This window comes from Felis catus, chromosome E2 (assembly GCF_018350175.1).
Source record: "Felis catus isolate Fca126 chromosome E2, F.catus_Fca126_mat1.0, whole genome shotgun sequence".
NCBI classification, from domain to species: domain Eukaryota; kingdom Metazoa; phylum Chordata; class Mammalia; order Carnivora; family Felidae; genus Felis; species Felis catus.
In genome coordinates this window covers 29,027,447-29,055,203 of record NC_058382.1, presented here as the reverse complement: position 1 = coordinate 29,055,203, position 27,757 = coordinate 29,027,447, and the positions used below count along the sequence as shown (strand labels likewise).

The 27,757-nt window shown below is 52.0% G+C and overlaps 1 protein-coding gene and 2 long non-coding RNA genes across 8 annotated transcripts in view; 2 read left to right on the top strand and 1 right to left on the bottom strand.

Annotated features, from left to right (window-relative positions):
* The window catches only part of LOC109494848, a 20,909-nt gene extending 8,962 nt beyond the window's left edge, over positions 1 to 11,947 (bottom strand). The window contains exon 1 of one of the 3 annotated variants that reach the window (XR_002149945.3): positions 11,585 to 11,947. This is a non-coding gene — a long non-coding RNA (uncharacterized LOC109494848). The remainder of the gene's footprint in view (positions 1 to 11,584) is intronic. The other 2 variants (XR_002738428.2, XR_002149944.3) reach the window with 2 other exon arrangements.
* On the top strand, positions 7,430 to 9,580 carry LOC123382268. Its single transcript, XR_006590385.1, has 2 exons — positions 7,430 to 7,890; positions 9,398 to 9,580. It is a non-coding gene; the product is annotated as an uncharacterized LOC123382268 (long non-coding RNA).
* On the top strand, positions 11,441 to 27,757 carry SALL1 (spalt like transcription factor 1). Of its 4 annotated transcripts, none has more exons than XM_019819744.3 (4): positions 11,441 to 11,459; positions 12,478 to 12,570; positions 21,593 to 25,026; positions 26,169 to 27,757. In XM_019819744.3, exons 2-4 carry the CDS (start codon positions 12,495 to 12,497, stop codon positions 26,607 to 26,609), a joined length of 3,951 nt encoding a protein of 1,316 aa, XP_019675303.1. In that variant the 5' UTR covers positions 11,441 to 11,459; positions 12,478 to 12,494; the 3' UTR covers positions 26,610 to 27,757. The 4 variants fall into 4 exon arrangements, with proteins under 4 accessions (XP_019675303.1, XP_023100916.1, XP_044902026.1 ...); XM_023245148.2 differs by lacking the exon at positions 11,441 to 11,459 and adding an exon at positions 12,054 to 12,201; XM_019819745.3 differs by lacking the exon at positions 11,441 to 11,459 and adding an exon at positions 20,246 to 20,614 and having other exon boundaries at positions 12,434 to 12,570.

The window sequence follows — 27,757 nt, the reverse complement described above, 5'->3', positions numbered from 1 at the left end:
ACGCCATGGACTCCAAACTCCTGTCCCAAGTCCCCTCCTCACCTGAGCTTCCTAAAACTCGAGGACGTTTTTTTGTTATCACTTTGTTTCATTTGGTTTCGTTTACTTTTGTCCTCTCATAAAGATGTCATGAGACCTGGCGTGAGGCACCCAGTGGCTCCAAACCCCTGTGATTCCAGGGCAATTACTCAAGTGCCTCGGTTTTCTCATCTGTAGAATGGGAAACATGGGAACGGCTTTACGGAGTTCCTGGGGGGATTCGGGAAGCTAATTAATGTGAGTACGGCGCTCAGCCCCAAGCCTGAGTCCTGGCAAGGATGCGACCGTGGCGGTTATCTTGTCCCTCCCTTTTTTTCCGAGAACATTCCAGCAGGTGGCTGAGGGCCGATGGATGGTGCCTGAGGAGTCTTTCTGAGGGATCCTCCAACATGCTGGGTTGAGCTGGAAGGGGTATGACGAAGGCAGAGCCCCATTCAAATGCAGAGGATGGAACGCAACTGAAGGGCTGTTGCTGGGGCGTCTGGGTGGCTCAGTCGGTGGGGCGTCCGACTTGGGCTCGGGTCACGATCTCGTGGTTCACGAGTTCGAGCCCCACGCTGGGCTCTGCGCTGACAGCTCGGAGCCTGGAGCCTGCTTTGGATTCTGTGCCCCACCTCCGCTTGCCTTCGGTCTCTCTCTCTCTCAAAAATAAATAAACACGAGAAGGGCTGTTGCTGCCCTAGATGCCTGAAGTAAAGCTTGCGGCCATCCCCAGCATGTGCTCTGGGGACCTTCTATGATGTTCAGGAAAATAAAAAGATTGCGGTGAACGTCTCAGGTGCAGGATGGGGCCGTACAAGTCATAGAGACACCTGACATTCTTCTGGTTCTCGAAGCTCAGGGAACTCCCCACTACATGAGCCTTAGATCCCCCTGAGACAGAAGCTGAAAATGCCAGGCATCTATTCCCCCAGGCTCCCTTGCAGCTATGCAGCAGCCCCCAAATGCCCTGCCGAAGACTTTGACTCCGGACCCAAGGCCTGTAGGGAATCCAGTCTGCTGAAGACGTCACAGGAGTGGGAACTACAGCCAACGCCCAGAAGCTTCTATGGCACCCAGCTTCTGCAGGGTCAGCATTGGGACTGCTTCCATTGGTGAGAGTGAGATCTCAGGAGCTCTTCTGGAGACCAGATCTAGACAGGCTGAGCCTGATTCTCTTGCCCTCTTAAGGAATCTATGAGCACCCCCCCGAGCCCCTTAAAAAGTGATTTGTCTGTTGAAATTAAAGGGTCTTTTGCTGAAGCTAAGAACACAGAGGGAAGCACCCCCCAGCTTAATTTCTGGTCCTCGATTTAGCTTGTAGAGGGTCGCAAGGACACGCTGATCGAGAAAGCCCCACCGCCGACCCACCTCCCCTGTCTGCGTGAGTGCGTCCCAAGATGGGAACTCTGGGACACCCACGTCAAAGTCAACTACGGTGTAACTAGGGTGTTGATGAAAAGGCAGGGCCCTGGCCCTCACTGTGTACATACTGAATTAGAATCTTTGCAGCCGCAGTCCAGAACGATTTTGAGGTGGTACAACTTCGAGCTTACATTTTGTGTGACTCTGTTTTCTGTTGCGTGTTTCTTCTTCATCATGTTTTTCTCGTAACATGGTTACGCGGTTGGAAAGAGAAACCTCGTTCTTCACCCGAGATGGTCCTTCCTGACAACTGCGTCGCGGCATCTCGAGCTAATCCTCCCGTCAGCAAACTACAAGTCAGCGTGAATAGTGTCCGTCCAGCTTCAGATTCTGACCTGGCATTCAAAGGGCTTTTTGTTTCTGGGTAGAATCACAGAAAAAAAGTCACGACGACTCCAAAACACCAGGAAAACTTTATGCTTTTTCCAGGGTCAAGGTAGTTGGCTCAGTGCCAACCCCGGTCCCAGAACTACCCAAGCAAATACTTGTTCCCAGATCAAACGTGACCAAGCCCCGAAGACCTTAGAGGGGTCGAGTGTTTACATACGACAGTGGCGACTTCCATTTCAATGTCTTTTTAAATTCCTTATCTCTACCGTGCATTTCCAACATGTTCCAAAATGAGAAATCTCGTTTTTCATCGTTGTGGAGATACGACTGAAGCAAACCGAGCCGCACATGTGTGAGGTGTACAATCTGATCCGTTTTGAAATGTGTATGTAACTGTGCGACCGTGAGGACAATCAAGAACATGAACATATCTATTACCCCCCAAGTCTCCCTGGACTCCTCGACAGTCTCTCCTTCCCTCCCCCTCTGTCCCCAGGCAACCATTCAACCGCTAATTTGCTTTCTGTCCCCATAGATTGGTTTGCATTGTCTAGAATTTTACAGAAGTGGAATGATGCCCTGTGTACTCGTTCGGTTCCGGCTTCTTCGTCTTCCTCCTTTTTTTTTTTTTTTTAAGTTGATTTATTTTGAGAAAGAGAGGGTGAGCAGGGGGCAGAGAGAGAGGGAGAGAGAGAGACAGGATCCCAAGCAGGCTCCACGCTGTGAGCACAGAGCCCGATGTGGGGCTCGAACCCACGCACCGTGAGATCATGACCTGAGCCAAAATCAAGAGTCGGTCGCTTAACTGAGCCCCCCCCCCCCCCGGCGCCCTGGTCCTGGCTTCTTTCACTCAGCATAAGACTTTCGAGATTCAGCCACCTCACTGCAAGTATCAGTGTCTAATTCCTTTTTACGGTTGAGTAGTATTCCATTGCGTGGACCTTCCACAATTCGTTTTACCCATTCAACTAGAAAACCCAATCCAAAAAAAAAGGGAGGTGTTTAATTTCTCAAATCCTCCTGAAAATAGAATAAGGAGGAGGAGAGGAAGCAAAGGGAAAAGGAGCACACTTTTCCGAGCCCGTCCCTCCTCAGGATGTTTGCGACTGCTCTCTCCTCGGCCCAGAATGCTCGTGTCCCCAGATCGTGGCATGGCGGACCCCTTCCCCTCGTTCCTGACTCGGTGTGAAGGTCGCTTCCTCGGAGGCCTTCCTGACCCCCACCTCTCCCTCCCTGTTCTGCCACCCAAGTCACTCTTCATCCTGGTATGCGGCCTTAGATTCTCCAAAATGCTTCCCAGTCTTGGATTTTATCCAATCTATCTTTTTTTTTTTTAATGCCTATCCCCTTCCAGAATGTGGACTCTGGAACACCAGAGACCTTCCCCATCTGTTTTCAGAGTTTGTTTATTTATTTGTTTACCTTAATTTTTGTAAGTTTCTTTATTTTTGAGAGCGACACAGAGAAAGAGACAGTGAGCAGGGGAGGGGCAGAGAGAGAGGGAGAGAGAGAATCCCAAGCAGGCTCTGCACCGTCAGTGCAGAGCCCGACGCGGGGCTCGAACTCACGCTGCCTCGAGATCATGACCTGGGCCGAAAACCAAAAGTTGGACGCTTAACTGACTGAGCCACCCAGGGACGCCTATTCATTTATTTTTTTAATATTTATTTATTTTTTTGAGAGAGAGAAAGAGACAGAGAGGGAACGTGCGCGAGAGGCGGAGGGGCAGGGAGGTGGACAGAGGGTCCAAATGTCTCTGCGCTGACAGCAGCGAGCCCAATGCGAGGCTCGAACCCACCAACCGGGAGATCGTGACCTGAGCCAAAGTGGGTCGCTTAACCAACTGAGCCACCCAGGCGCCCCTGGTTTATTTATTTATCTTCAGAGAGAGAGGGCATGAGCAGGGTAGGGGCAGAGAGACAGGGGAGAGAGAGAATCCTCTCTCTCCGGGCTGCAGTGCCTGACTCAGTGCTCAAACTCACGATCCGTGAGATCGTGACCGGAACCGAAATCAAGAGTCGGACGCCTAACTGACTGAGCCACCCAGGCGCCCCAACCTTCTCTTGTCTTTCCACAAGTCTACCCTTCATGCCTAAAGTACTAACCGGCATAGGTAGGTGCCCAATAACGTTGGTTCACTGAATGAGTGAATCAGCGAATTGATGGGAAGGTTGAGTTGTGCTTTTGTAACGTTTTAAGGCCTTTCTCGTTTCGAAAAATCTCAGAACTCCTTGATACAGCAGTGACTTTTGGGAGGCCACCCACCAATGCTGGGAGCTACTCATAGATCAACTCAGAGGCCTGGAGGAGAACGGAAGGAGCAGCCGAGACATGGAGACCCATTTAATGCACCGGCGAGAAACCCAGCCTGGGCTATCCCCACCGCACTGGCTGGCTCTAAGTCTCCTACAAATCATCCGAAATGCTAAATCATGTTGAAACCCCTCTGACGGTGACCACCGGGAACTATGAAGGACACTCACGCATAATTTACATACTGCCAAGCTCCTAAGAGCCTCTAAATAAAGCCCCCGAGGGCCCCCGGGCACTATTTTTGAGGAGAAGGACATCCAGTGACAGATTAAATCGAGTCTGTTCCTTCAACACCAGAGAAAAAAGAAACCTCGCCGTCCCCGCGCTGACATCTGTGAATGTCTTAAGCTGCATCTGCTGTCAGACACTTCCCGAAGAAGCCGCGATTCCCCGGAAAACGTACACGTGGGTTACGGTCTCCCATTTTACAGAAGACGCCGCCACCACTCACGGGTATTTTTTGCTCAGACTTTCATTCTCGCTCTACATCTTAACCGTACAAAGTGTTTCCATCGCGAGGCAGAGGGGAGGGGAGTTCACGAGAGCGCTTTGCGTTCCGACAGTAAATGTGAAATTACCTTTGATCACAACAGGGTTCTCATACTGATAACGAGGTGGGGGCCGCAGCCGTAGAGGGTCGGCATCCAGACCCAACAGACACACACCTGGCGGGGAAGGACGACAGGGACAGGCCGATAGGAGGATTTCCCGCCCCGACCATTAGCTTTGGCTACAGAATGCTCTGTCACTACAACCATGCTCAATTTTTATAATCTGACAAAAAACGGAAAGCCAGAAAAGCCAGCAACACGAGGCCTGAGTCAACACTGCGCGCGGTTTATACCTTGCAAGGGGCCCAAAGAAAAACACCTGTTTTATTGTCTTGTTTTGTTTTGTGCCCGATTCAGAGGAGTCCACACAATCAAAACACAAATGTGGGAGCCAAATAAAACAACGCAGTGAATACAGGCAGGGACCTAAGCGACAGGCCGCATGCATGTCACTAGTGCTCAGGAACCTTCCAGAAGCAGGCGGATGATCTGTCCCTGGCCCACATGAACAATTCAGCTTGGGCTCATGCACAGCCTGCTCTAGTTTCAACTTTCGGTATTAGTTGCGAAATGGGAGACATGCCCTGAAACCCAGCACTGTTTTTACCCTTGCTCCTATGCCGTTCCATTCCCCTCCCCAACACTGAGCCAGGCAATAACACCCTCCCCGGAAACAAACACTGTGACTAACTGCCCTGAAGCAAGGGAGGGATTAACAATGTTTCTGTGGTCTCCCCCATGCCTGGCATGTTACCCTGCAGAGTAAATGAATAAAGGAATAGATGGGTGGATGGGTGAACGGGGAATGATCTTTTAACCCTCCCGTAGCATCCGATCCTAACAACGTGTAGGGGAATAACAATAATAGTTAACGCTTATATTTATGCTAATTATATGCCAGCCACTATTCTAAATCCCTCATACATATTAACTCTTTTAACCCTCAAGAGCTCTATGAAATAAGGACTATGATTATCTCCATTAAACAGATGAAGAAACTGCTGGAGGTATTTGGAGGTCGCGCGGCTCAAAGCAGGCAGAGCTGACTCCTTGCTGGATGCTTTGAATGAGACACCGTGCTTCTTCTCCATCAGCTACATTTGATGAAGCAGGAGACAGGAGGGTCGTGATCCTCCCTGGACCAAGCGTACGTACCCACTGTGTCCTCAGGACACGGTTAAATGACCGCCAGGATGTGAACCCCACCAGCCTGACTCCGATGCCCAGGTAGGCCGCGTGAATAAAGCCGGCCAGGGGCAGTTACTGGAGATCAAGCAGTTAAAGACACTGTCGAGGAGCCTGGGATAAAAGGCCAGTTTTCTTAGCGCTGTTCTCCCAAACTGGAGGTGCTGTGGGGTCCAGGAAAGAAAGAGAAAATAAAAACAAATCTGGAAAGTGGAGGCTGCCCCCCGACTCTCCCGAAACCATTTTGTTTGGGTTGGAGAAGGAGAGGCTCGCTGGCGTCTTCCCGTCTTCAGTCCCTGGGCGAAAGGCCACAGCAAGACCTAAGCAAAGGTTACGTCCATTCCGGCCTGAGCACAGTTCTGAGCAGGGCTGCTCAGGGACTAGAGTTCAGTACAAAACAGGTCAGAGAGTCTGGGGTGGGGAGGGGACGCTCAGGATGAAAGAGTGGAGGCCAGGCCAGAAAGAGAAAGAAATGACAGTGCGATCATTAAGAAACTTCACTGAGCTGGAAAAGGGGAGAGAAGAAGAGGTGGGTGGGCTATCCATCGCCCCCCCCCCTTTTTACTCATCACACATAGGGAGCCTGAAAGGATGCAGGTGTTAGCAGCGCGATGGAATTGAAGTTGCTTGTGGGCACGGGGTTGGGGGGGGGGGGGAGTCAAAACGCTGACAAGCAGCGCCCTCCAAGCAGAAGCACGTCTCTCCCTCACGGAGTAGAGAGAAAGCCAGAGAAATATCTCCCCGTGAAAGTCAGAGCGCAGCTGAGATCGGTAGGGTTTGTAAATTCCCGATAATGTGAGAGACAGGCCTGGCTCACAAGGCTGCTGGGCAGACTAGAGCCAGGACCCCAGGACAGTCCTGAAACCAGAGTTGACCATCCGGATTTCTACCAAACAGAAACCAAAAGGTGCCTTGCCCCCCCACCCCCCATAAACGCTGACCATCCCCAGGCACATGAGCTTTTTTGTAAAATCAAATGCACACCTCTTTGGAAATTGTTGATCTATTCTTGAAAGGGGCACATTGTGCTACAGAAAGTGGCAGCCGATAATTTTTTTTTTTTAAGTTTGTTATGGGAGATTGGCTACATTAGTTCATCTAGGAGTTCCCATTGGGACTTCTTTTGAGAGGATCTCCTGTATGAAGGAAAATGAGTTTCCTGGCAGACCCCCGTCACACCCCCCAAAAGCACAGAGTCAAGGGCTCCACAGATCTCACACCTATTCCCAGCAGATGACACAAGATCTCACCATTTTTCACTGGATCCAAAGGTCCTACGACCTCTAGGTTCCAGGAATTAGCTACACTCTATTCATTGCAGGAGGATGATTTCTTTTTTTATTTTTCACTTTGAGAAAACCTCAATGGGATTTTAACCGAAGGGAAGCAAAGGTTTTCTTTTTATAAATTCGATTAGTCTTTCCCACTTTCTGTACCTCGAGACATTTCCTTTGGGAAGAATTTTATACCCAGAGACCCCCTTAGCGAGGCACTGTTGCATGCGGGGCGCGGTGAATTTCAGCGCAAGACGCTGCATGTGGACGGAAAGCAAAAACCGCGGGCGCTTGCAGTCGCCAGCAAAGTCAGTTTGTGAATGCTGCCGTGGGGATGGCCCTGCCAGAGAAGGAAGATGAAGTTTGCCGCGGGCAGGCTGTGTGGGACCTCTGGCTGGGATGCGTGCGGGTGGTTACCAAGCCCGCCCTTCGCTCGCCACGGCTGACTTTCCCGCCGGAGCCGGCGCCGGGGCGCCTGGTCCCCGCGCTGCACCCGGCGCCGGTCTGGAGATAGCCCTTGGCTGTGGGCGGCGGGAGTCCCCCTGAAAGTGCGCCTTTTCGCCGCCGGGACTTAGCTGCTGGGGAGCGAGCGCGCCGAGTGCGCACTGCGTCGATCCACTCCGCCCGGACCGGGGGTACCCACCCGAGCCTGCTCCCCGAGGCCTCGGGTTCGAAGCCTCTCCCGTGGCGGAGGAGAGGTTGGGATTTGAGCAGCGGCCGTTCGGTTAAGGAAGGAGTTTCTGAAACTCTCAGGAAAGCGAAGTCCCGGGGCGTGGAAAATAATCGAGCCGACGGTGGGTTTTCCAAACTTGATCTTTGCTCTGGGACATTTTTTCTGCCCTCTCCCCCAGTGCTCTAGCCCCCACCCGGGGCAAGAGTTCTAAGGGCTAGGGTAACTAACTGCATCAGTCCTTTCTCTCTCTGCCCATCGCCCCCCAAAACTTTCAGACCAGAAAAATACAAATAACCCCTAGGAGTGGTTCCTGCGGGCGCGTTCAGGCGTCCCCATCCCAACACACACACACACACACACACACACACACGCACGCACACACCACCACCACCACCACCACCACCACCACCACCACCACCACTCCGTCCCTCCCACCTCCTGGTAGAGGAGGGACTGGGAACCTGATCTCCGGGCTCCTGCCCCAAACGTTTCCCCATCAATAATGCTGATACCATCGATGTGCCTCCACCCCCGCCCCCCCCCCCCCCCCCCAGCACCGCTGCCGCCTTTTCGCCGCTTTTTGCTTGACAGAAGAAAACGAAACCTCCCGTAGTGCCCTCCTACCCTTGGCCAGGGGCCCGCGGGGACTGGGGCCTGGGGCAGAGCAAGCAGGGGCACCCGTAGGGCACGGGGAGAGGGGGGCGTCCTTCTGTTCTGGGGTGCTCAACCAGCGCCGGCGGAAAGAGAAGGAGGGTCCCGGGCGCAGGCCAGGCCTCATTCCAGGCTCCATCCCAAACCTGGGGTCAGACTGGGCCGGCATAAGATATTTTTGCGAGTGGGAGAACCAGGCCTCGGAAAGGGGAGGCTCGACACCCTCTCCCCTGCCCAGGATCGGGATGACGCGGGGCGGTTCGGCGAAACCCCTTGTTTGGGGACTCAGCGGTGGCCCGTGGCCTTGGGGCACAGCCCTTCGGTCCACCAACCCACCAAGGCGTTCTAGGTCTTGGGAAAAGCGAAGAGACGCATTAGTAGAAACATGGCCATCGAGCCCCCAAAACGTGAGTTCGCCCACCTCGCCGAGCGCCTCCCCCGGGTGCGGTTCTTGTTGGCCCACGAGGTCACGACCCTGGCGCAGCAGCAGCCACACTTGGGGCCACCCCCCATTCCCTAGCGTGGATCAGCCCCTAAGTGCTAAGTCCTCTGGTGGAAAGGGCAAGTCCGAGCCCGGTCGGCCCGATTCGCCCAGCAGCTGCCCCACCTTAGGCTGGGGCGGCGCGACCCCCTATACAGCGCGCAGGTCACTAGGGTGAGCAAGGCGTGGGGACAGGCTCCAGCTGTGGCACCTCACTTGCACTCGCTGCCTTCTCTCGACCGGCTCAAAAATAAAAATCAACCCCCACTCTGTCTCCGTTTTCATTAATTTAATTATTTCTTTGCCTCGCGGCACGCGAAGCTTCACCCGCGCCCTGACATCGCAGCGCCCGCGTCAGCGAACCACGGAACTTGGGCCCCAGACAATGGCCCGTAATTGATGTATTGCCATCAACAATAAAGACCAATTCTCTCCCCGCCATCCCGACCATCCCCCCTCCTCCCATCCCCCCCCCCCCCTCCACCTCCCCTCTCAGCTCTCCCGGCCACAGAGGGAAAGAAAACAAACAAGAAATTAGCGGGGGACGCTGCGCACAGAGCGAGACGCCCGCCTCTACGCCGTCGAGGACGCAAAAGAACGAAAAAAGTTATTAAAGTTTGGATCCCCCCAATTAATTCGTCTCTGCTCGCCCATTTTTAATTAAACATCGCGAAGCTGCTTTGGCGTGCGCGTTTCGTTTGGTTGTTTGTTTTGGTGTTGGGGGGGAGGGAAGGCTCTCCCCCCCCCCCCAATCTTAAAACACAGAGCAAGTAACGAACACGTGTGAAGCTATTCCGGGAGCTTCCCGTGGCGCACGCGGCGCGCACTGGGAAGTAGGGGTTGCGGGATCGCCAGCTCGGCTCGGTTCCTGGCAGCACGCGGTGACCCGGAGGCCCGGACTTTCAAGAAGCCAAGAGTGTTAGAGACGGATGCGGCGGCTCCAAACGCGGGCATATTCGGAGAAACGAGTGTGCAAGTGCACATGTACGGACACATTAGTGTACCTGGGATACTGAGGGCTGGTGTGTGCGAAGACCGCCGTTTTGCAAGGGTGGGGGGTGCGGGATTTGCACGTGCTCCGGTACACTTTCCCGGGGGTCTGGGGAAAGCGAGCGGCTCGCACCCCAGGAGCACGCAGATCCATCTTTGCCGAGGGATCTCTTTAAATATTCAGTGAGAAATAATGGCATTTGAAGCACCACCTATGGAAACATTATTATCTTCATTCTTCAACATCAGCCCCACTGATAGCTTCGTTTGTCTTTTTATCAAAATCTACTGTAACCAACAGGACCTGGGGAGGAAAGGAGAGCGAGTGGAAAGGGAGTGTAGCCTCTGTGTGTGTGTGTGTGTGTGTGTGTGTGTGTGTGTGTGTGTGTGTGGTGTTTCAGGGACCGAGTGAGGGCAGAAGAGAGGAAAAATAAGAGAAGAGAAAAGGTGAAGAAAGGGCGAACAGGAATAAGAAAGAAGGGAGAAGTTACAGGAAAACAGAAACATTCACATTCACCCGCACACAAAAGATTTAGAATTAAAAAAAAAAAAAAAAAAAAAAAAGACCAAAGACCAACGTAACTAAGAGAGAAGAGTCATTTGGGGGAGAGCGGTGAGGGTCCAGAGCACCCGAAACTCCACTCGAAAGATTGGTGCCCACTTCGCGCGAACCGACTGTGGTGCTCTCCGGACTCCAGGGCGCTCTCGAACTGGGGCGTCCTTATGAGCCCTCTCCTCTCCTGATAGCGAGATAGGGCAGGGATTGTGTATCTGCACCCCCCTCCTCCCCCATGACTCAAACGAAGTTTGAGTTTGTCCTTCGGGCGCAGGACTTCGGAAACCTGGGAGCGAGGAGACCCTGAGGCGCAAGGGGAAAGAGCTAGGCTGAGCCGAGGACTGAGCCTCAGGTTCGCGGGCGCCCGAGCCCAGCGGCAGGAGTGCGGGACCCGGGTCCCGATTCCGGACCCCGGGGTGCGGGTAGGGAGGCTGCATCCCAGCCTGGGGAGATGGAGCTGGTGCGAAAAGTTTTGGGTGCCGCGCTCGGCAAGTGCCGGAGAGATGGAGACGAGCTTCTGCCGGGCCAGACAGCTGCGGACACCCCCGCAACCCACCCCCCCCCCACCACCACCACCACGCGCGCGCCGCCACCATTCCCGGCTCAGCACGGCCACCTGGTTGCCAGGAGCCTGGGGCGCGGCCCCCTCCCCAGGGCGGAGAGCCTAGGGGTCCTGGGGACAGGCTCTGCCCAAGGCCCGGCCGGCCTGGGCCGCGCCTCCCGAGGCCAGGGGCGGGTTGCAGCGTTCAGGGTAAGCGGCGGCCCCTCCCCTCCCCCCGGCTGGAGCTGAACTCGGATCCCAGGCCGGTCCCTGCTCTCCGCCCGCCCCGGGCTCGGCGGCGCCACCGCCGCCGCCGCCTCCCCGCGGAGTGACGCGCCCTGCAGCCAACCGGGGCAGCCGGGGGGGAGGTCCGGGAGGGGTCCTGGGCGGAGCCGGGCCGCCCCTTATCCCACGGGCTCGGGGCTGCTTCTCCCGAAAACTTCAGCCCTAATTGTCCTGGGAATGTCCGAGGTAGAGAAAGGGAGCGAGGGAGCAACGAGAGGCTGGAGGATCCGGGCCCTTTGAGAAGGAACGGGGTGGCGGGAGAGTTGCCCCTCCCCCCCTCCAAAAGCCCCAAACCCATCACGTTCCCAAACCTTTCCTCGGTCCTCTTCTCCGCGCCCCCGCGAGCCCGCGATCCAGGGGATGGAGAACTCGGGGCGCAGGAGCGCCGAGCCAGGCGGCGAGCGGGAGGGAGGCCGGGCCGCGGGCGGGAGGCGGACCGGCGTGGGGCTGGCTCTTCCCCACTCGCTTATTTTTTTTTTTTTTTATGGGGTGGGGGTGGGCTGTTTTCTGGTAGCTCTTAAAGAAACGAAGAAACACTCACGAAACGGGACTTCCTCCCCCCAAATCCCGCCACGGGACTCCCTCCCCCCGCGGTCCGGCGCGCCTAGCGCCGGAGTTGGGAAGTTCGCCGCGCGCCCGCAGCCTGGGTCTCCAGCCCCCGCCGCCCGGCCCCACCCCCCACCCGGGAGGCTTAATTCCGGGGAGGGCATGCTAATTCGGGTCGGCCCAGCCCGGGATGGGGGGGGGACCGAGGGAGGGGGGGCGCGGGCCCGGGCGCCGGGCGCGCAGAGGCGAGGAGGCAGGCCCGCGGCGGCCGGGCCGCGGAGTCCCGGGCGGTCGCGAAGAGGGTTAACCCAGTGTCGGGCGGCGCGGCGCGCAGAGCCAGCCCCGCGGCCGGCTTATTGGGCCAGCGCGCGGAGAGACAGGGGTCTGCAGCAAATCACGAACTAATTGATTAAGGCGAGCGGGTTTGAATAGCGCTGGCCCGGTGCCAATCGCCTTTCAAAGAGCCCCTCTATGATTAATCGCAATGCATTATTGATAATCATAATTATAGCAGGACACATGCGCGCTGCGCCCGGGGCCGGGGAGCCGGGGAGGGGGCGGGCGGGCCGGCGGGCGGGGGGAGCCGCCGCCGCCGCCGCCGCTCGATTTCCGTAATTTTGAGAAGATTTTTTTTTAGTAATTTTTTATTCTGCCCCAGCTGATGTTTGAGCCAGCATGTCGCGGAGGAAGCAAGCGAAGCCTCAACATTTCCAATCCGACCCCGAAGTGGCCTCGCTCCCCCGGCGAGATGGTGAGTGCTCCGGCCCGCGCCGCGGACACACACACGCACACACACGCACTCGCACTCACACTCACGCACACCCGGACCCACGCACACGCGGCTGGTTTCCGCGCCCACCGCCCCGCCGCCGCCACCGCCACCGCCGCCGCCGCCGGGTCCCTGTTCGCCTTTCCCACTCAGCGTATTTCTTTCTTTCCTTCCTTCTTTCTTTTTTTTTTTTTTTTTTTTTTTTTTTTTTAAATTTCTTTTTAAATTTCCAATTTGCCTGCGCCGGGCTTCCCTCCCTGGCTCGGGGAGAGCAAACACTTCTCCCGGCAGGATCTTTCCGGAGTTGTTGGGTCTTCCCGGGTAGGGGGTGGGGGGTGGGGAGGAGCTCGGCCAGGCCGGCCCGGCTCCTCCGGCCCGGCTTTTCCGGGGAGCCGCGGCCGGGGCCCGGGGAGCCGGCTGGACGCGGGGCGGGCGGAGGTCGGCCGCGCGGGGCCCCTTGCGCTCCCCGCGTTGCGCCCGGGGCCCCCGGGCAGGCCTCCGCCGCGCCGGCCCTGCCGCCCCGCGGGAAGGAAGTTTACTTGGTGCTCCGGGCTGAACTCCCAGCGTGGGGGAGCCCCCTTGTGCCGCGCCCCCCCAAAGCGCTCACACTTCACCTGGGCCGGCGCGGCGGAATGGGGTGACTTTAGGGGCTCAGAGCTACCAGAAGACGGGGACCTGTGTCGGGGCGCCCGTGCCCGACCTGCTGGGGTCGCGGCAGGGGTGGAGGGTGCTCTTTGCTGCTGGTTCCTTCCGAGACACAGTGCAGGCGGACGGGGGACAGTGTTGGGGGCCGGCTACCCAAGTTTATCCCGGCGTCTTTTCTCCCAGTACATGCACCCCCTGCCCAGCCCCGAAGAAATCTCTAGATTGGGTGTGCTCCCGCAGAGGATCGTGGTACCCCGTGCTTCCAGGAATCGTAAGGGTCTTTTTCCAGGGCTGGTGGGGGGGGGGGCTCTCCGGCCAGAGGAGAACACCCCCTCCCCCCCGAAACAGAGGCATTGGCTTTCTCGGGTGGAGGCGACAACTGCGGGGTCCCGAAGGGAATGAACAAGTCTAGAACAAAGTTTGTGTGAGAGCGCTGAGGCCGAGAGTAGGAGAGATCCCGGCAGGGGATTTAGGGTACGGAGGGAGGACACCTCGAGTCCCTCCTTGTCCCTGAGGGGGGTTCACTTTAGGGGCCTCCGAGTTCCCAGGCCCAGCGCCGCAGGCGAAGGAGCGGCGCCCGGTTCGGTCCCCTGCACGATGCTCGCCTCTCGGCCGCGGGAGGACGAGGGCAACCCCGGCGGGGGCTCCGCGGCTCCGGCTGCCACTCGGAATGCTCAAGTCCCGGGCCGCTTTTTGGGGTATGGAGGAGGGAACTGGACCCGACAGGGCTCATAAGTGTGGCCTGGGATCGGCACCTCTGTCCACTAAACTCTGCGGCCGCCCGGGCCCCGCGGTCCCCGGGCTCCTTCCCCAGAGGCCTGCTTCTCAGCAGAGCTGGGGCTCGGGGACCCGCGCAGAGCCGAGGCAAAGTCGCCGGGACTCCCACTCCCGGCACCCCGGCTGTCGGGAAAGGAGACTGCTGGCATAGGGGTCCCTGTGAGAAATTGGGGAGAACTGCGACCCGTTAAGAAAATGGCTTTACAAAGATTTGCACCCCCCAACCCCAGTACTTTCCCCAGCTTCAAGCCTTACCCGAGTCTCTGCGATTTTAGTCCGCTGAGCTGAGCCCCCGAACCCCGCTTTCCACTCGAGGCCAAACCGGGGATGCGAGGTAGATCGGGGTGAAATTTACCCAAGGCCGCAGCAACAGCTCCGAATATTTTCCCCGGTTTTCTCAGCTGGTTGCTTCTTCTCGCCCCCACACCCACCTTTCCTAAAGTTTCTGGTGAGCCCTTCCGCCCCGGAATACTGTTCAAGTTCCCAATATGTGTAGGAAAAACCAAACGGGAGGAGAAGAAAGCGTTTTTTTCGGGTTTGGTTTTGTTTTGTGTTTTGTTTTGTAAATTTGTACCGATTTCACACATTTTCAAAAAGGGAGCCAAAGACTCGGGGCTTCGGGCTTGGGGAAGAAATGATGTCTGGTACATCTTTGCCTTTTCGCCTGTCGCCTTCTGAATCCGGAATTTTTAATAGTTAAGGCTTCTCATAAAGCGATGGCATAAAAGGAGGTCACTACCTCTTACCATTATTATTTATTAGACTTTTTTTTTTTTTTAGTTTCTTTGAGCTTTGAGGTAAGTTAATTAAGTAACTGAATCAAGTTTCCTTTTCTTTTTTTCCTCATTCTTTCTTCCTCCCTCCATCTCTTTCCTTTTTCTTCCTTTTTTTTTTTTTCTCCCCTAAAGCTGATTCATTGTCCTAAGAAGCAGTAAAGTGTTAGGGGCACTGTGTCCAGAGCCGCTCTCCTCTCTTTCTCACCTCTCTCCACCCCCCACCCCTTTTTTCTTCGGTGGTAATGGTTTTAGGTTATGACTGTTTTTACATGGTTGAACAATAAGTTTGGGGGAAGCTGCCTAGAGGGTAGATTTTGTAATAGGGTTACAGGATTTAGTGTGTTGTAAGAATATTAGTACACAACTAATCCTTCTCAGCGTCTGACTTACAGGAGGGCCTTGCACACTCCCCATCTTTTTATTTGGGTGCAGTTGAGAGATAAACGGACTTCAGAGTAGATGACATCTCTGGGAGTTCCCTTTCAAAAGTCACCATCTTTCCCACAAGGAATTCAGCAGTGTCTGTTCATGTCCCCACACATAACACACACTTGAAAGAGTTGATGGGGTTGGAGTGTTGTGTTTGGTTTGTTTTGGTTTTTGGTTTTGTTTGGGGGTTTCTCTTGTCACATGTATACAGGTTCCTAAATTTTTAGAAGACAGTGCCTCACTCAAGCATGAGTGTGTGTGTGTGTGTGTGTGTGTGTGTGCATGTGTGTGCACGCGCATACAAAGAAAGCCATAGCCATGCTCAACAGCCACACGGATAACTCCATCAGAACAAGTTCAAGAAAACAAGATTACTTGGTCAGTCTTCCAGTGTTCATGTTTTAATTCTACTTGGGTGCAGCTGTAATGCCACAGACACCCTACATTAAAGTTGGGAATTTTTCTATGTCTTATGAAACCAGGATTGTGGCACATATTAACTTGTCTTTTAAATAATATTCAGCGAGCCTGGAATCATTTGCAGAAAGATGACTGCCACTGGAAAAATTATGTACTGAGATAAATCATTCTTGAGGAAGGGGACTATTAGAATCTAATGATTTCTATGTGGGTTCTTTACTAAGCTCTGGGTTTCAGAGGGGTGTGTGTGTGTGTGTGTGTGTGTGTGTGTGTGTGTGTGTTTTGGGGTTTTCTTCTTTGGGTGGTGGTTCTGAGATTCAAGTAACTGCAGGGATGGCCCCATTCAGACTCCATTCATTTATTAAAGTATTGTGGCGCTCAGCTTTTTCAAGGAAAAGAGAATATTGGAAGAAAGATAAAAACCTCACGAACTGGAGATAAAACACTGACTCATATAAAGTATCATAAACATTCCTCTTATTTATATTAATAATGAAATTCTATTATTTACCAAAGTAATTTACTCATTGTGAGCAGCTTAATGGCAACACATTGATTTCTGGGCCCAAAAGGTTACAGAGAACTATAATTAATTGCTTTTTTTTGAAAAACCGACACCTGCAAGATAAGGCAGTTGGAAAGAATTCATGGGTAATCAGGCCTATTTTAAGTTTGTGGCATAATGGAAGATTCTGGGTGAGAAAATGCAGTTTTGGGGGGATTTGCTTCGGGCCGCAGATACTTTCTAAAAATGGCAAAACCACACACAACAAGCAAAGTGTAGTGGGGCACGAGAGACTGGATGCAAAAGTAAATCTGTGATAGTGAACAGCTCATGGTTTCTTGTACATCAAGTTTCTCCTATGGTTTATAGGTGCAAGTGCCAATTTGTAGGTTATTCTTTGGGGACCTTATTTCACTTCTGCGTTTGCAGGTAGCAGTTCATCTCCACCCAGAGCCCTTTAGAAGGCAGAGACCCACATCTCTCATGTGGGGATCTCAGTGCGAGTGCGAGAGATCCGCCCCGACTCGCAGTTTGCTAAGTTTGTTGAAATGGTTAAAAGCCAAGCTCATAACCGGAACAAAGTCCTCGTGCGGTCTTAATTCGGTGTTTCTGAGACCTGTCCTGGTACAGCCAGCCACGTCGTCCAAAATATTCTTCGATTACCAAAGCCGCAGTGATTTAGCAGTTTAGCAAAGATGGTAAATTATCCTAAGCCCCAGCACCCCTCCCCCCCGGCAGAAAAAAGTGTGTGTGCCAGGCTTTACAAAAGCTAATGTGTCGAGCTGTTTTAACCTTTGCTAGCCTCCTCCCATGCAGAGGTGACAAGGTCCAGATCATAATATGTCCTTCAGTATCTTCCCAGTGACCCCCAAATTCAGTCTTCCTGGTCACTTAGCAGGAAGTTAGCAGTTTATTTTAGTTTCACCTTATCAGCTTGGTGTCTTTTCCTAACCTTATTCCCCTGTCACCCTCAGATGCCAGACCCCCAAAGGGGAAGATTGACAGGTAGTTCCCATAGCTCAGCTTTACCCTCAAACAACAGGGATTTAGTTTCTTGTGCCTTTGCCAATGTTTATGTAGTCAAAGTTGAGATCTCGCCTTAAGGAGTCTCTCTTTTTACGCGTCACTGGAATAGGAAAGCCACAAAGAAGTTTTTGAACAAAAACCCTTGCAACTGGAACCCCATCTAGCGTTCAGTTTGATTCATCCGAGGGGAAGACATTTTCCCCCAACACAGATTGTGTACGTTAGGTGGGCTTGTATCACTGTTTAAAAAGGCGTGTCTGGACCGTGTTGTTATTTTTTCCAGAGCCTTCGCTTGTAGCCTTCCACTCAAGGATCCACTAATCCCGGCCAGAACACGGAGGGAATTGAAGCGGGCCAGTAAATGTGTCATTTGGTTGCATATCACACAGAGGAAACTTCAGACATTACGGAGAATATACAGAGCATATGTGGCAGTGTTTAAAATTTCTGTGGCATCTTGAGCTGGACATTCAGGTGGAGGCTTTTCCCAGATCGGTGCAGAACAATAATGATGATGATAAAAAGGTGAAAGACCAATCAGTCAGAAACGGTGCTGATGGCCTCTCCAAATGGGTCTCCGGGAAAGAACAGCCTGTTAAAATTATAAGCTCCACAATCCCAATCACGAGGGGTTCCATTAAAAACGTTAATGTGATCTTCAGGTAGTGGAAAGTAAAGGGAAGGATCTTTTCTGAAGAGCTCCAAAAAAGAAAACTAAATGTGGTAGAATAGGGTTGTTTTGTTTTGTTTTGTTTTGTTTTTTTCCTGGCTTGGCTAAACCTTGCCGTGTGGGGCATAGTTTTATTTTTGTTTTCACAGTAGACAGATACACTGGAACACTTCCATTTTCTGCCTCCTGTTCTGCAATGTTTGGTTGAGATGATGAAAAACTGACAAATTTGAATTGGGGGTCAAGTACCTAAATAGTACGAGAACTGCAACATCCGGGGTTTTAGCATAAACTGAATGGAGCTACAAGTTCACCCCCTTATCCTCTAAAAAAAAAAAAATCCCAGAAAAATGCCAGAGATCTTTGTGTGTGTGCATACTCAGAAAACTACTACTTCTTAAATTTTTCCTTTGTGACTGGGATCATAAAATTAATTTGGATGCAAAACCCATAGAGAAGGAACTGGAATGTTATTTTCACCATAGCACAGGGAACAAGGCAACTGTATTTACTACAATGGGATCACCAGTTGCAATCCTGTGTAACAGATTATTGAGAAACAAGATAGTAGCCGGTCAGAAAAATGAATTGGAACACGTGTGTGTGTGTGTGTGTGTGTGTGTGTGTGTGTGTGTCTTACAACTTAAAATACTCCCTTTGGTAGTTAAAGATTCAAACTAGTCCTCATGTTTTGTCTTTGTTGCTGTTGAGCGTCTTTGTTGGAGTTCAGTTCAGAATGCAGATACATTTAAAGTTAAGAGCTATTACAGTACAGCGACACCTGCTTTTGAAATAAATCAAAATAGATACCCAGAATTTTTTTTTTTTTTTTTTTTTTTGGTGTTCACAAACATCCGGAAATTAAATTAGTTGACTCGGCAGTGGAATCACATGTCAGCTTATTAAAATGTTGTGAAAATCCAAGCTGAAACATAGGCAGCTTTTTAACACCGTCTTTCTTCGAAGCAAGCAGGCATGTTTTTAAGCACCTCTGTTTTCCGTCCAGTTAGCACGGCCCGAAATACAAAAATGTTCAGGTTGGAAAAACTTGAAAATTCTCAAGTGAGTCTTGAAGCAGCCCAAATGTAGGATTCAAGCCCAGGAAAGTACTAATCAGCGAAATCCTGTAGAGTAAGCTTCTTTTCGTGTTGTCGATATGTTATGAGAATATCAGATGTTTGCAAGTTATAAAGAATTAAAATGCCCTTTAATCGTGAACACAGATGTGCTAAATATTTGAAGGCAACTACGCTGTAATGTGTACAATTGATGAAGTCAGTTTTCTGATTTCCCATGCTAGCTATTGAGTCCTGAATCTGTCATTATTTGTCTAAGCCCAGCTGACCAAGCAAAACTGTGTTTTAAAGTGGCTTTATGTTTTGATAAATGTGAGCTGGTTGAAAAGTATTTTCCACTGAATGCAGAGCTTAATAGAACATGCTGACATAATAGTTTTAATGCATTTTGTTGAAAATGTGTGAACAAACAGAATAGCTTTTGTTCCTTCATAATTGGCCGTAAAAGTAGATGGAAACATAACCATTACATATGGAAATGTGCAAAGAGAAAGAAATAACATTTCTGTTGAATATATTAGGAATTGCATTTCCTAGTTTAAAATAAGCATCTGAAATGGATGCATCATTTAAAATTGGTTGTCAAAATAAGAAGCTTTAAACAGAATTTTTGTCACATTATTTTTGTCCCAAGTCAAGCGACGTAACTGCAGCGAATTTCCTTTAATATTTTGTTTACATTATTTTAAGGCAGGGAGAGAGACAGAAAGTGCTTAAAACAGCACCTTGACTGTGCACAGGAACCCGGTGCCAATTAAGATGATTAAACATTAAATTAAAACTGAATCATTATTGGTATTTTCTGCCACAGCCAAGATTTGTTTGGTATTGTTAGTGCATTTTGCTGCGTACCCTTGTGGAGATTAAAAGATGGGTGTTATTAGAAAAGCTAGCTTGTTGAGTATAACTTAGCTACTCAGATAACACTCACAGTGAATAAAGTGTGCCTGCATTTGGCATACTTCACCCGGGTTCCTCATCAACTCGGGCACCACGCAAGGCCAATAGAGTTAAAGGAATTTCCAGAAGTTAGTATTTAGGTATTAATTGTATTTTCCGGAATGCAAAACTACTGAAGCTTTTTAGGATGTTTACTACAAAGAGGCAAATGGCTGACCCTTAGGAGCTGCCTCTGACGTTTACCGAAGAAGCAACATTTTGAGTTGGTATTTATTCATATTTGCAATTAGTTTTTTTCTTTCCCCCCCTGCAAGTTTTCTTGGGAGATTCAATTTGGAAGTCATGGAAACTAACTATTATCTGATTCAGTTCTGCAGAAAAGCATGCAGGGAGGTAATCCTTGAATTAAACAGTTTTTTTTTTTTTTTCACAGCCTTCGGAGATGACCACACACCATTTGTACAACAGAAGTTGGTGTTCCCCATGCTGGGCAAACAATAAGGCTCCATCCTGTCTTTGAATAGGATGTTAGCTTGCCGTTGGAGATTTTTATGTTTAATTTACAAATGGATCTTAGAAGAAATCTGAGCAACCAGTGGAAACAAACATGAAATAAAGGGATTTTTATAATGAAAGGTTCAGGACAATCTGTTAAACAATTGATAACACCGAATAGCCGACTGTTTTTAAAGGCATTCAGACAAGGAGAATGGCACAGCATTTGCAAACTCGAAACCAAGAATTATTTCCTCCCTTCCCCTTAACTGCACATCCTTCTATAAGTTGATGTTGAATCAGAAATGTAAATCTTCTGCCAGTTTTTTATAGATACGGAGAGCACTCTTGATGAAATATTTAGAGGCGTAACGTTGCCATTTGAAGCACAATGGCATATATAAGTTGAACGGTGGAATGGTAGCCAGGGTTGCATTCTTTAATTTTAAAAATAAACATGCCACGGGTGATATATAGGTGCCAGGCAGGCCTTGTAACGGATTATGATCACTGTGTTTCTCTTCGGGGTGTGTGTGTGTGTGTGTGTGTGTGTGTGTGTGTGTGTGTGCGCGCGCGCGCGCGCGTGTGTGTGTGCGCGCGCGTGTGCACGCGTGCGTGCGCGCTGCTTTCTTGTTTGTATTCAACTGGGTCTTGAGCAGCCTGGAGGATTTGTTACTGGTGTGGCTAAAGCGTGTTTGTCACGGGTAGGCCTCGGCTCAGGTTCTAGGTAGGGGCTGGAGGTGATTTTTAAGTTGTCAGTCCTCAGCTTGGTGATCCGCATTTCTCTCTCCCGTCCCTTGTCAACAACTGATTGGAATCTGAATGACTACAAATTAGTTTAGTGACAGAACAAACTGTCACAGATATCTCTGAATCAGTTGAAAATGAATAAGGTTGACAGAAACTCAAGAGCCTAATAAGTCCTCAGAATGGTTGCTGGACCCTCTCTGGATGAGTAGACAATAAGGTGTATAAAATATTGGAAATCAATAGTGGCCTATGGAATTGCATTATGCACTGATGTCTTCAGTTCGCAGTATTTTATATTTTGATGGATTATCTGAAGACCGTGGCTATCTGAGATGCCGGATGGATAGGGATTCCTCCACACCCCTAAGATTTAATTATGAACGTTCTTGGGTAGTATCGACTGCTTTTCCAGGGGCAAGAGTGTTGAGTTTGGAAGACAGAAAACAATGGATCAACCTCCCTCTTGTTGCGAAGGCGCGGGTGACCCTGTGTGGCCCGGCCCCCTTTCTAACCCTGCCCCTTTTGATGTTTGCAGGAGACGCAGAGAAAGGTCAACCAAATCGCACCACCAAGAGCAAGGACGCCCACGTGTGTGGCCGGTGCTGTGCCGAGTTCTTTGAGTTATCGGATCTTCTCCTCCACAAGAAGAACTGCACTAAAAATCAATTAGTTCTCATCGTCAATGAGAGCCCGGCCACCCCGCCCGACACCTTCACTCCCAGTCCCCCTCCCGATAACCCCGACGAACAAATGAATGACACCGTGAACAAAACGGATCAGGCCGACGGCGGCGACCTTCCGGAACACGGCGGACGCGACAGGGAAGAGTCCATGGAGGTGGAGGCCCCGGTGGCGGCTAACAGAGGTGGCGGTGGCGCCCTGGGGGGGGGCGGGAGCGGGGTCACCCCAGGCTGCAGCGGCGGCCCCTCCACAGGTACCTCAGCGATCACAACCTCTCTACCTCAACTCGGGGACCTGACGACACTGGGCAACTTCTCCGTGATCAACAGCAACGTCATCATCGAGAACCTGCAGAGCACCAAGGTGGCGGTGGCCCAGTTCTCGCAGGAGGCGAGGTGCGGCGGGGCCTCCGGAGGCAAGCCGGCCGTCCCGGCCCTCATGGAGCAGCTCCTCGCCCTGCAGCAACAGCAGATCCACCAGCTGCAACTGATCGAGCAGATCCGTCACCAAATATTGCTCTTGGCTTCTCAGAACGCAGACTTGCCAACATCTTCGAGTCCTTCTCAAGGTACTTTACGAACATCTGCCAACCCCTTGTCCACACTAAGCTCCCATTTATCTCAGCAGCTGGCGGCGGCAGCTGGATTGGCACAGAGCCTCGCCAGCCAGTCTGCCAACATCAGCGGTGTGAAACAGCTGCCCCCCCTCCAGCTACCTCAGAGCACTTCTGGCCACACCCTCCCACCCAACAGCGGCGCTTCCCCCAGCATTAACATCTTGGCGGCAGCGGTGACCACCCCGTCCTCGGAAAAAGCGGCTTCGAGCGCCGGCGCCTCCCACGCCAGCCACCCCGCAGCCTCGGCATCGTCGTCACCAGCTTTTGCAATAAGCAGTTTGTTAAATCCTGCGTCCAGTGCACTTCTACCTCAGCCGGCCCCCGCTAACTCGGTTTTCCCCAGCCCTTTGCCCAACATCGGAACGACTGCGGAGGACTTAAACCCCTTGTCCGCCTTGGCCCAGCAAAGAAAAAGCAAGCCACCAAATGTCACCGCCTTCGAAGCGAAAAGCGCTTCGGATGAGGCGTTCTTCAAACACAAGTGCAGGTTCTGCGCGAAGGTCTTCGGGAGCGACAGTGCCTTGCAGATCCACCTGCGCTCCCACACCGGCGAGAGGCCGTTCAAGTGCAACATCTGTGGGAACAGGTTCTCCACCAAGGGGAACCTCAAAGTCCACTTCCAGCGCCACAAAGAGAAATACCCTCATATCCAGATGAACCCCTATCCCGTGCCTGAGCATCTGGACAATATCCCCACGAGCACCGGCATCCCGTACGGCATGTCCGTCCCTCCGGAGAAGCCGGTCACCAGCTGGCTAGACACCAAGCCGGTCCTGCCCACTCTGACCACTTCGGTCGGCCTGCCGTTGCCCCCGACCCTCCCGAGCCTCACACCCTTCATCAAGACCGAAGAGCCAGCCCCGATCCCCATCAGCCATTCTGCCAGCAGCCCCCCGGGCTCAGTCAAAAGTGACTCCGGGGCCCCCGAGGCGGCCACGCGAAACCCGGGCGGGCTCGCAGAGGAGGCCGAAGGGCCCCCCGCGCTACCCTCCGGAGGCAAAAGCGAGGACGGCACCGTGGCCCCCAGCTCCGCCCCGGCAGCCAGCGGCAGCTCTCTGAGCTCCCCGGCGGTGGCGACGGCCGACGGTGGCCCCGGGAGGGCCACCGCCTTCACCAACCCCTTGTTGCCGCTCATGTCTGAGCAGTTCAAGGCCAAGTTTCCTTTCGGGGGGCTCTTGGACTCGGCCCAGGCATCAGAGACCTCCAAGCTTCAGCAGTTGGTAGAGAACATTGACAAGAAGGCCACTGACCCCAACGAGTGTATCATCTGCCACCGGGTCCTCAGCTGTCAGAGCGCCCTAAAGATGCATTACCGGACGCACACCGGGGAGAGGCCCTTTAAGTGTAAGATCTGCGGCCGGGCTTTCACCACGAAAGGGAACCTCAAAACCCACTATAGCGTCCACCGTGCTATGCCCCCGCTCAGAGTCCAGCATTCCTGCCCCATCTGTCAGAAGAAGTTCACGAACGCCGTGGTCCTGCAGCAGCACATCCGAATGCACATGGGAGGTCAGATCCCCAACACCCCAGTCCCCGACAGCTACCCCGAGTCCATGGAGTCCGACACGGGCTCCTTCGACGAGAAGAATTTCGATGACCTGGACACCTTCTCCGACGAAAACATGGAGGACTGTCCTGAGGGCAGCATCCCCGATACGCCCAAGTCCGCGGACGCGTCCCAGGACAGCTTATCTTCTTCGCCTTTGCCCCTAGAGATGTCGAGCATCGCTGCTTTGGAAAATCAGATGAAGATGATCAGCGCCGGCCTGGCGGAGCAGCTGCAGGCCAGCCTGAAGTCCGTGGAGAACGGCTCCGTCGAGGGGGACGTCCTGACCAACGATTCGTCCTCGGTGGGCGGCGACATGGAGAGCCAGAGTGCGGGCAGCCCGGCCATCTCAGAGTCTACCTCTTCCATGCAGGCTCTGTCCCCGTCCAACAGCACCCAGGAGCTCCGCAAGTCCCCCGGCGCGGAGGAGAAGCCCCAGAGGGCAGTCCCGAGCGAGTTCGCCAACGGCCCGTCCCCCACCCCGGTGAACGGTGGGGCTCTGGATTTGACGTCCAGCCACGCAGAGAAAATCATCAAGGAAGATTCTTTGGGGATCCTCTTCCCTTTCAGAGACCGGGGTAAATTCAAAAATACTGCTTGCGACATTTGTGGCAAAACCTTTGCTTGTCAGAGTGCCTTGGACATTCACTACAGAAGTCATACCAAAGAGAGACCATTTATTTGCACGGTTTGCAATCGCGGCTTTTCCACAAAGGGTAATTTGAAGCAGCACATGTTGACACATCAGATGCGGGACCTACCATCACAGCTCTTTGAGCCCAGCCCCAACCTCGGCCCCAATCAGAACTCGGCGGCGATCCCCGCCAGCTCGTTGTCATCTCTCATCAAGACAGAGGTCAACGGCTTCGTGCACGTCACGCCTCAGGACAGCAAGGACACCTCCACCGGTCACGTCCCCTCTGGGCCTCTGTCCTCCTCTGCCACGTCCCCAGTTCTGCTCCCGGCTCTGCCCAGGAGAACCCCCAAACAGCATTACTGTAACACGTGTGGCAAGACCTTCTCCTCGTCGAGTGCCCTGCAGATTCACGAGCGAACTCACACTGGAGAGAAACCCTTTGCTTGCACTATTTGTGGGAGAGCTTTCACGACAAAAGGCAATCTGAAGGTACCTCACTCTGTCTGTCCCTCACACACCCCCCCCCGCCCCCACCCGCCCAGCCAGCCAGCAGCCCCCATAACCACGCAGGGAGAGGGCGTTCTCGCCGGTGCACCTGCCGCACGTGGCCCACCGCGGCCAGGCGCCCGCGCGGGTCAGGGTCGGGGCAGGTGTCTCGGGGCGGGCCGCAGCCTGCTGGACGTGAGAGCACATTGAATAATTTGGTGCCCCAGCGAAGCAGCTGCCCATCTCTTGCTGTCTCGCTAAGTGCACCAAATGAATTGCCTCACCTACCGAGTGCGACAGCCCGGCGTTGCCATGGGGTATTGATTAAAGACCTCCACGTGGCCTGCGAGCAGCCCGTATCACTTAATAATTACAGTCCTCCTCGGCGGATGCATCTGTTTTTCACAAGTATGCAGCCCAGCGTGGCTCGCTCTCCTAAAAACCATCACGTCACTGCTCGGCTAAATGGGTATTATGATAATTGATTATACATTTCCTCCCGATATGTGTTGGAAATAAAGCAAATATGCTTAGGTTCTAGAGCAACAGTTGAGTGCTCTCACTGTGTACATTTTTTGTTGACAGAGTATCTCTCTAGAGATCGCTGCCAGTAATGTGAGATGAATAATTACTTTCTGGCTCTTTCTCGCCGCGCACGGGCCCTGCGATGGGCAGTCTGCGAGGGGTACTTTCTTCCCATCTGCAGAGGACGTTTATAGGGTAAAGGGTGTCAGATACAATACTTACCATTGCAATGAGAGTGGACATAACAATTCTAACCCTGAAAGGAGCTATCTGCGACAGACTGGCCTGCTGGAGGCCATTATAAACTAAATACGGGTAATAGAAAAAGAGTAAGTAAGGCCGGCATCTTTGCCCAGGAAGAGGGAAGGCGGCCCAGGGCTGGGGAGAAGCGAGCGCGTTATTAGGAGGCGGCCGGAGTGGACAGGTCCCGTTACCTTCTCCACTATCTGGCGCTTAATAAGAATAGACATGCAGGCCACTTGCTTTGTCGGGTGTTGGGATATGAGTGGAGACAGATTCAACTATTAAGCTTCTCCCTTCCTCTCTCTCTCTCTCTCTCTCTCTCCCTTTTTTTTCTTCTTTGCCCCCTTCCCACCCCCGCCCCTTTGCCCTCCTCTCAGGTACACATGGGCACTCACATGTGGAATAGCACGCCTGCACGACGGGGTCGGCGGCTCTCTGTGGATGGCCCCATGACATTTCTAGGAGGCAATCCTGTCAAGTTCCCAGAAATGTTCCAGAAGGATTTGGCGGCAAGGTCAGGAAGCGGGGATCCTTCCAGCTTCTGGAATCAGTATGCAGCGGCACTCTCCAACGGGCTGGCGATGAAGGCCAATGAGATCTCCGTCATTCAGAATGGCGGCATCCCTCCAATTCCTGGAAGCCTCGGCAGCGGGAGCAGCTCACCTATTAGTGGGCTGACGGGAAATCTGGAGAAGCTCCAGAACTCAGAGCCCAGCGCTCCGCTGGCCGGCCTGGAGAAGATGGCCAGCAGTGAGAACGGAACCAACTTCCGTTTCACCCGCTTCGTGGAGGACAGCAAAGAGATTGTCACAAGTTAAAGCAACCCTGGCTGGAGAAAGAACAACCCCCTTCCAGAAGGAGACCCACTGTTGCCTCCTCCCCCCCCCCACCCCTTCCCTCCTGGTTCCCCCAGATCTATGAACTACAACATGATGAAGACATTCTTTTGTACTTTGTTCAACTTCTAGAGTTATAAGAAAGCTTATTTATTAGTGATATAACCTTGCTTTGCAAACAGAATGCAAGCGTTAACTTTGGTCTTCTGTATTTTGGACTAAATACTAATTGACTAGAGCGCTGTAACATTTATGGCAATCACAAGTTGCCCTGCTAGGCGGTCTTAATCTGGCATTAACTTATTTTCTATATCCGGTTTAATATGAATCTGGTGTTAATGCAATGCCTCAGTGATGCATTAGATCTCTAATAAAGTCTGTATATAAATGTACACTTTGATCCTGCTGGGAAATTTTATCAGCAAACACATTGTCTAATCTTTCTAAACAAATTTAAGCAAAGGACTGGAAGTACAGACTGATCAATGTGGTTCTTTGAAAGGTTTGGGGTTTTTTTGTTTTGTTTTATGGTTTTTTTGGTTTTTTTGGGTTTTTTTTTTTTTATTCTAAAATTCAACCTGCTTTTTTTTTTTTTTTTTTGGTAGATTTAACCATTTCCGTTTTGAACTGCGATTTGTATTGTGCTTTTTACTTGAGTCGTCCTCAATGTTGATAAGTTTCTGTACAGTAATAAGCACGCAGAATTCTTTAGAGAAAATACAAGTGTTGTTTTGGTAGTTGAAACTGAGACGTAACATTTTGCCTTGTAGGTATATTCACAATAGAAAATTTGTGCTGGAATTTCACAATGCTGCTAAGTATAGCATCTTGAACAACCTTCAGTGGAGAAAATGTAGATGCTCTTGTATATACAATAAGAAATATCACTTTCATTAAATTGTACATACGTTCCTTACAAGAGCAAATGCTTCTTCTTGATCAAGAGAGCAGGTATAGTGTTCGTTTATTTTGTATTAGGTATGGAAGGAAAAAATTGGACTGTTACATGCACTTTCTTGGAAAGTTGAAAGGAAAGGGGGGGTCCAATTTCTTTAACATTTAATACTTACTAACAACAGAGATACTGTAATTTTACTCAAGTAATCAAATACATTTTTTTTTGCAACAGA

Excerpts from the sequence above, each read along its gene's own strand:
- SALL1 (XM_019819744.3), top strand. The coding sequence starts at position 12,495 with ATGTCGCGGAGGAAGCAAGCGAAGCCTCAACATTTCCAATCCGACCCC. Across the intron at positions 12,571-21,592 it reads CTCGCTCCCCCGGCGAGATG|GAGACGCAGAGAAAGGTCAA; the intron begins GTGAGTGCTCCG and ends TGATGTTTGCAG. Across the intron at positions 25,027-26,168 it reads CGACAAAAGGCAATCTGAAG|GTACACATGGGCACTCACAT; the intron begins GTACCTCACTCT and ends CCCTCCTCTCAG.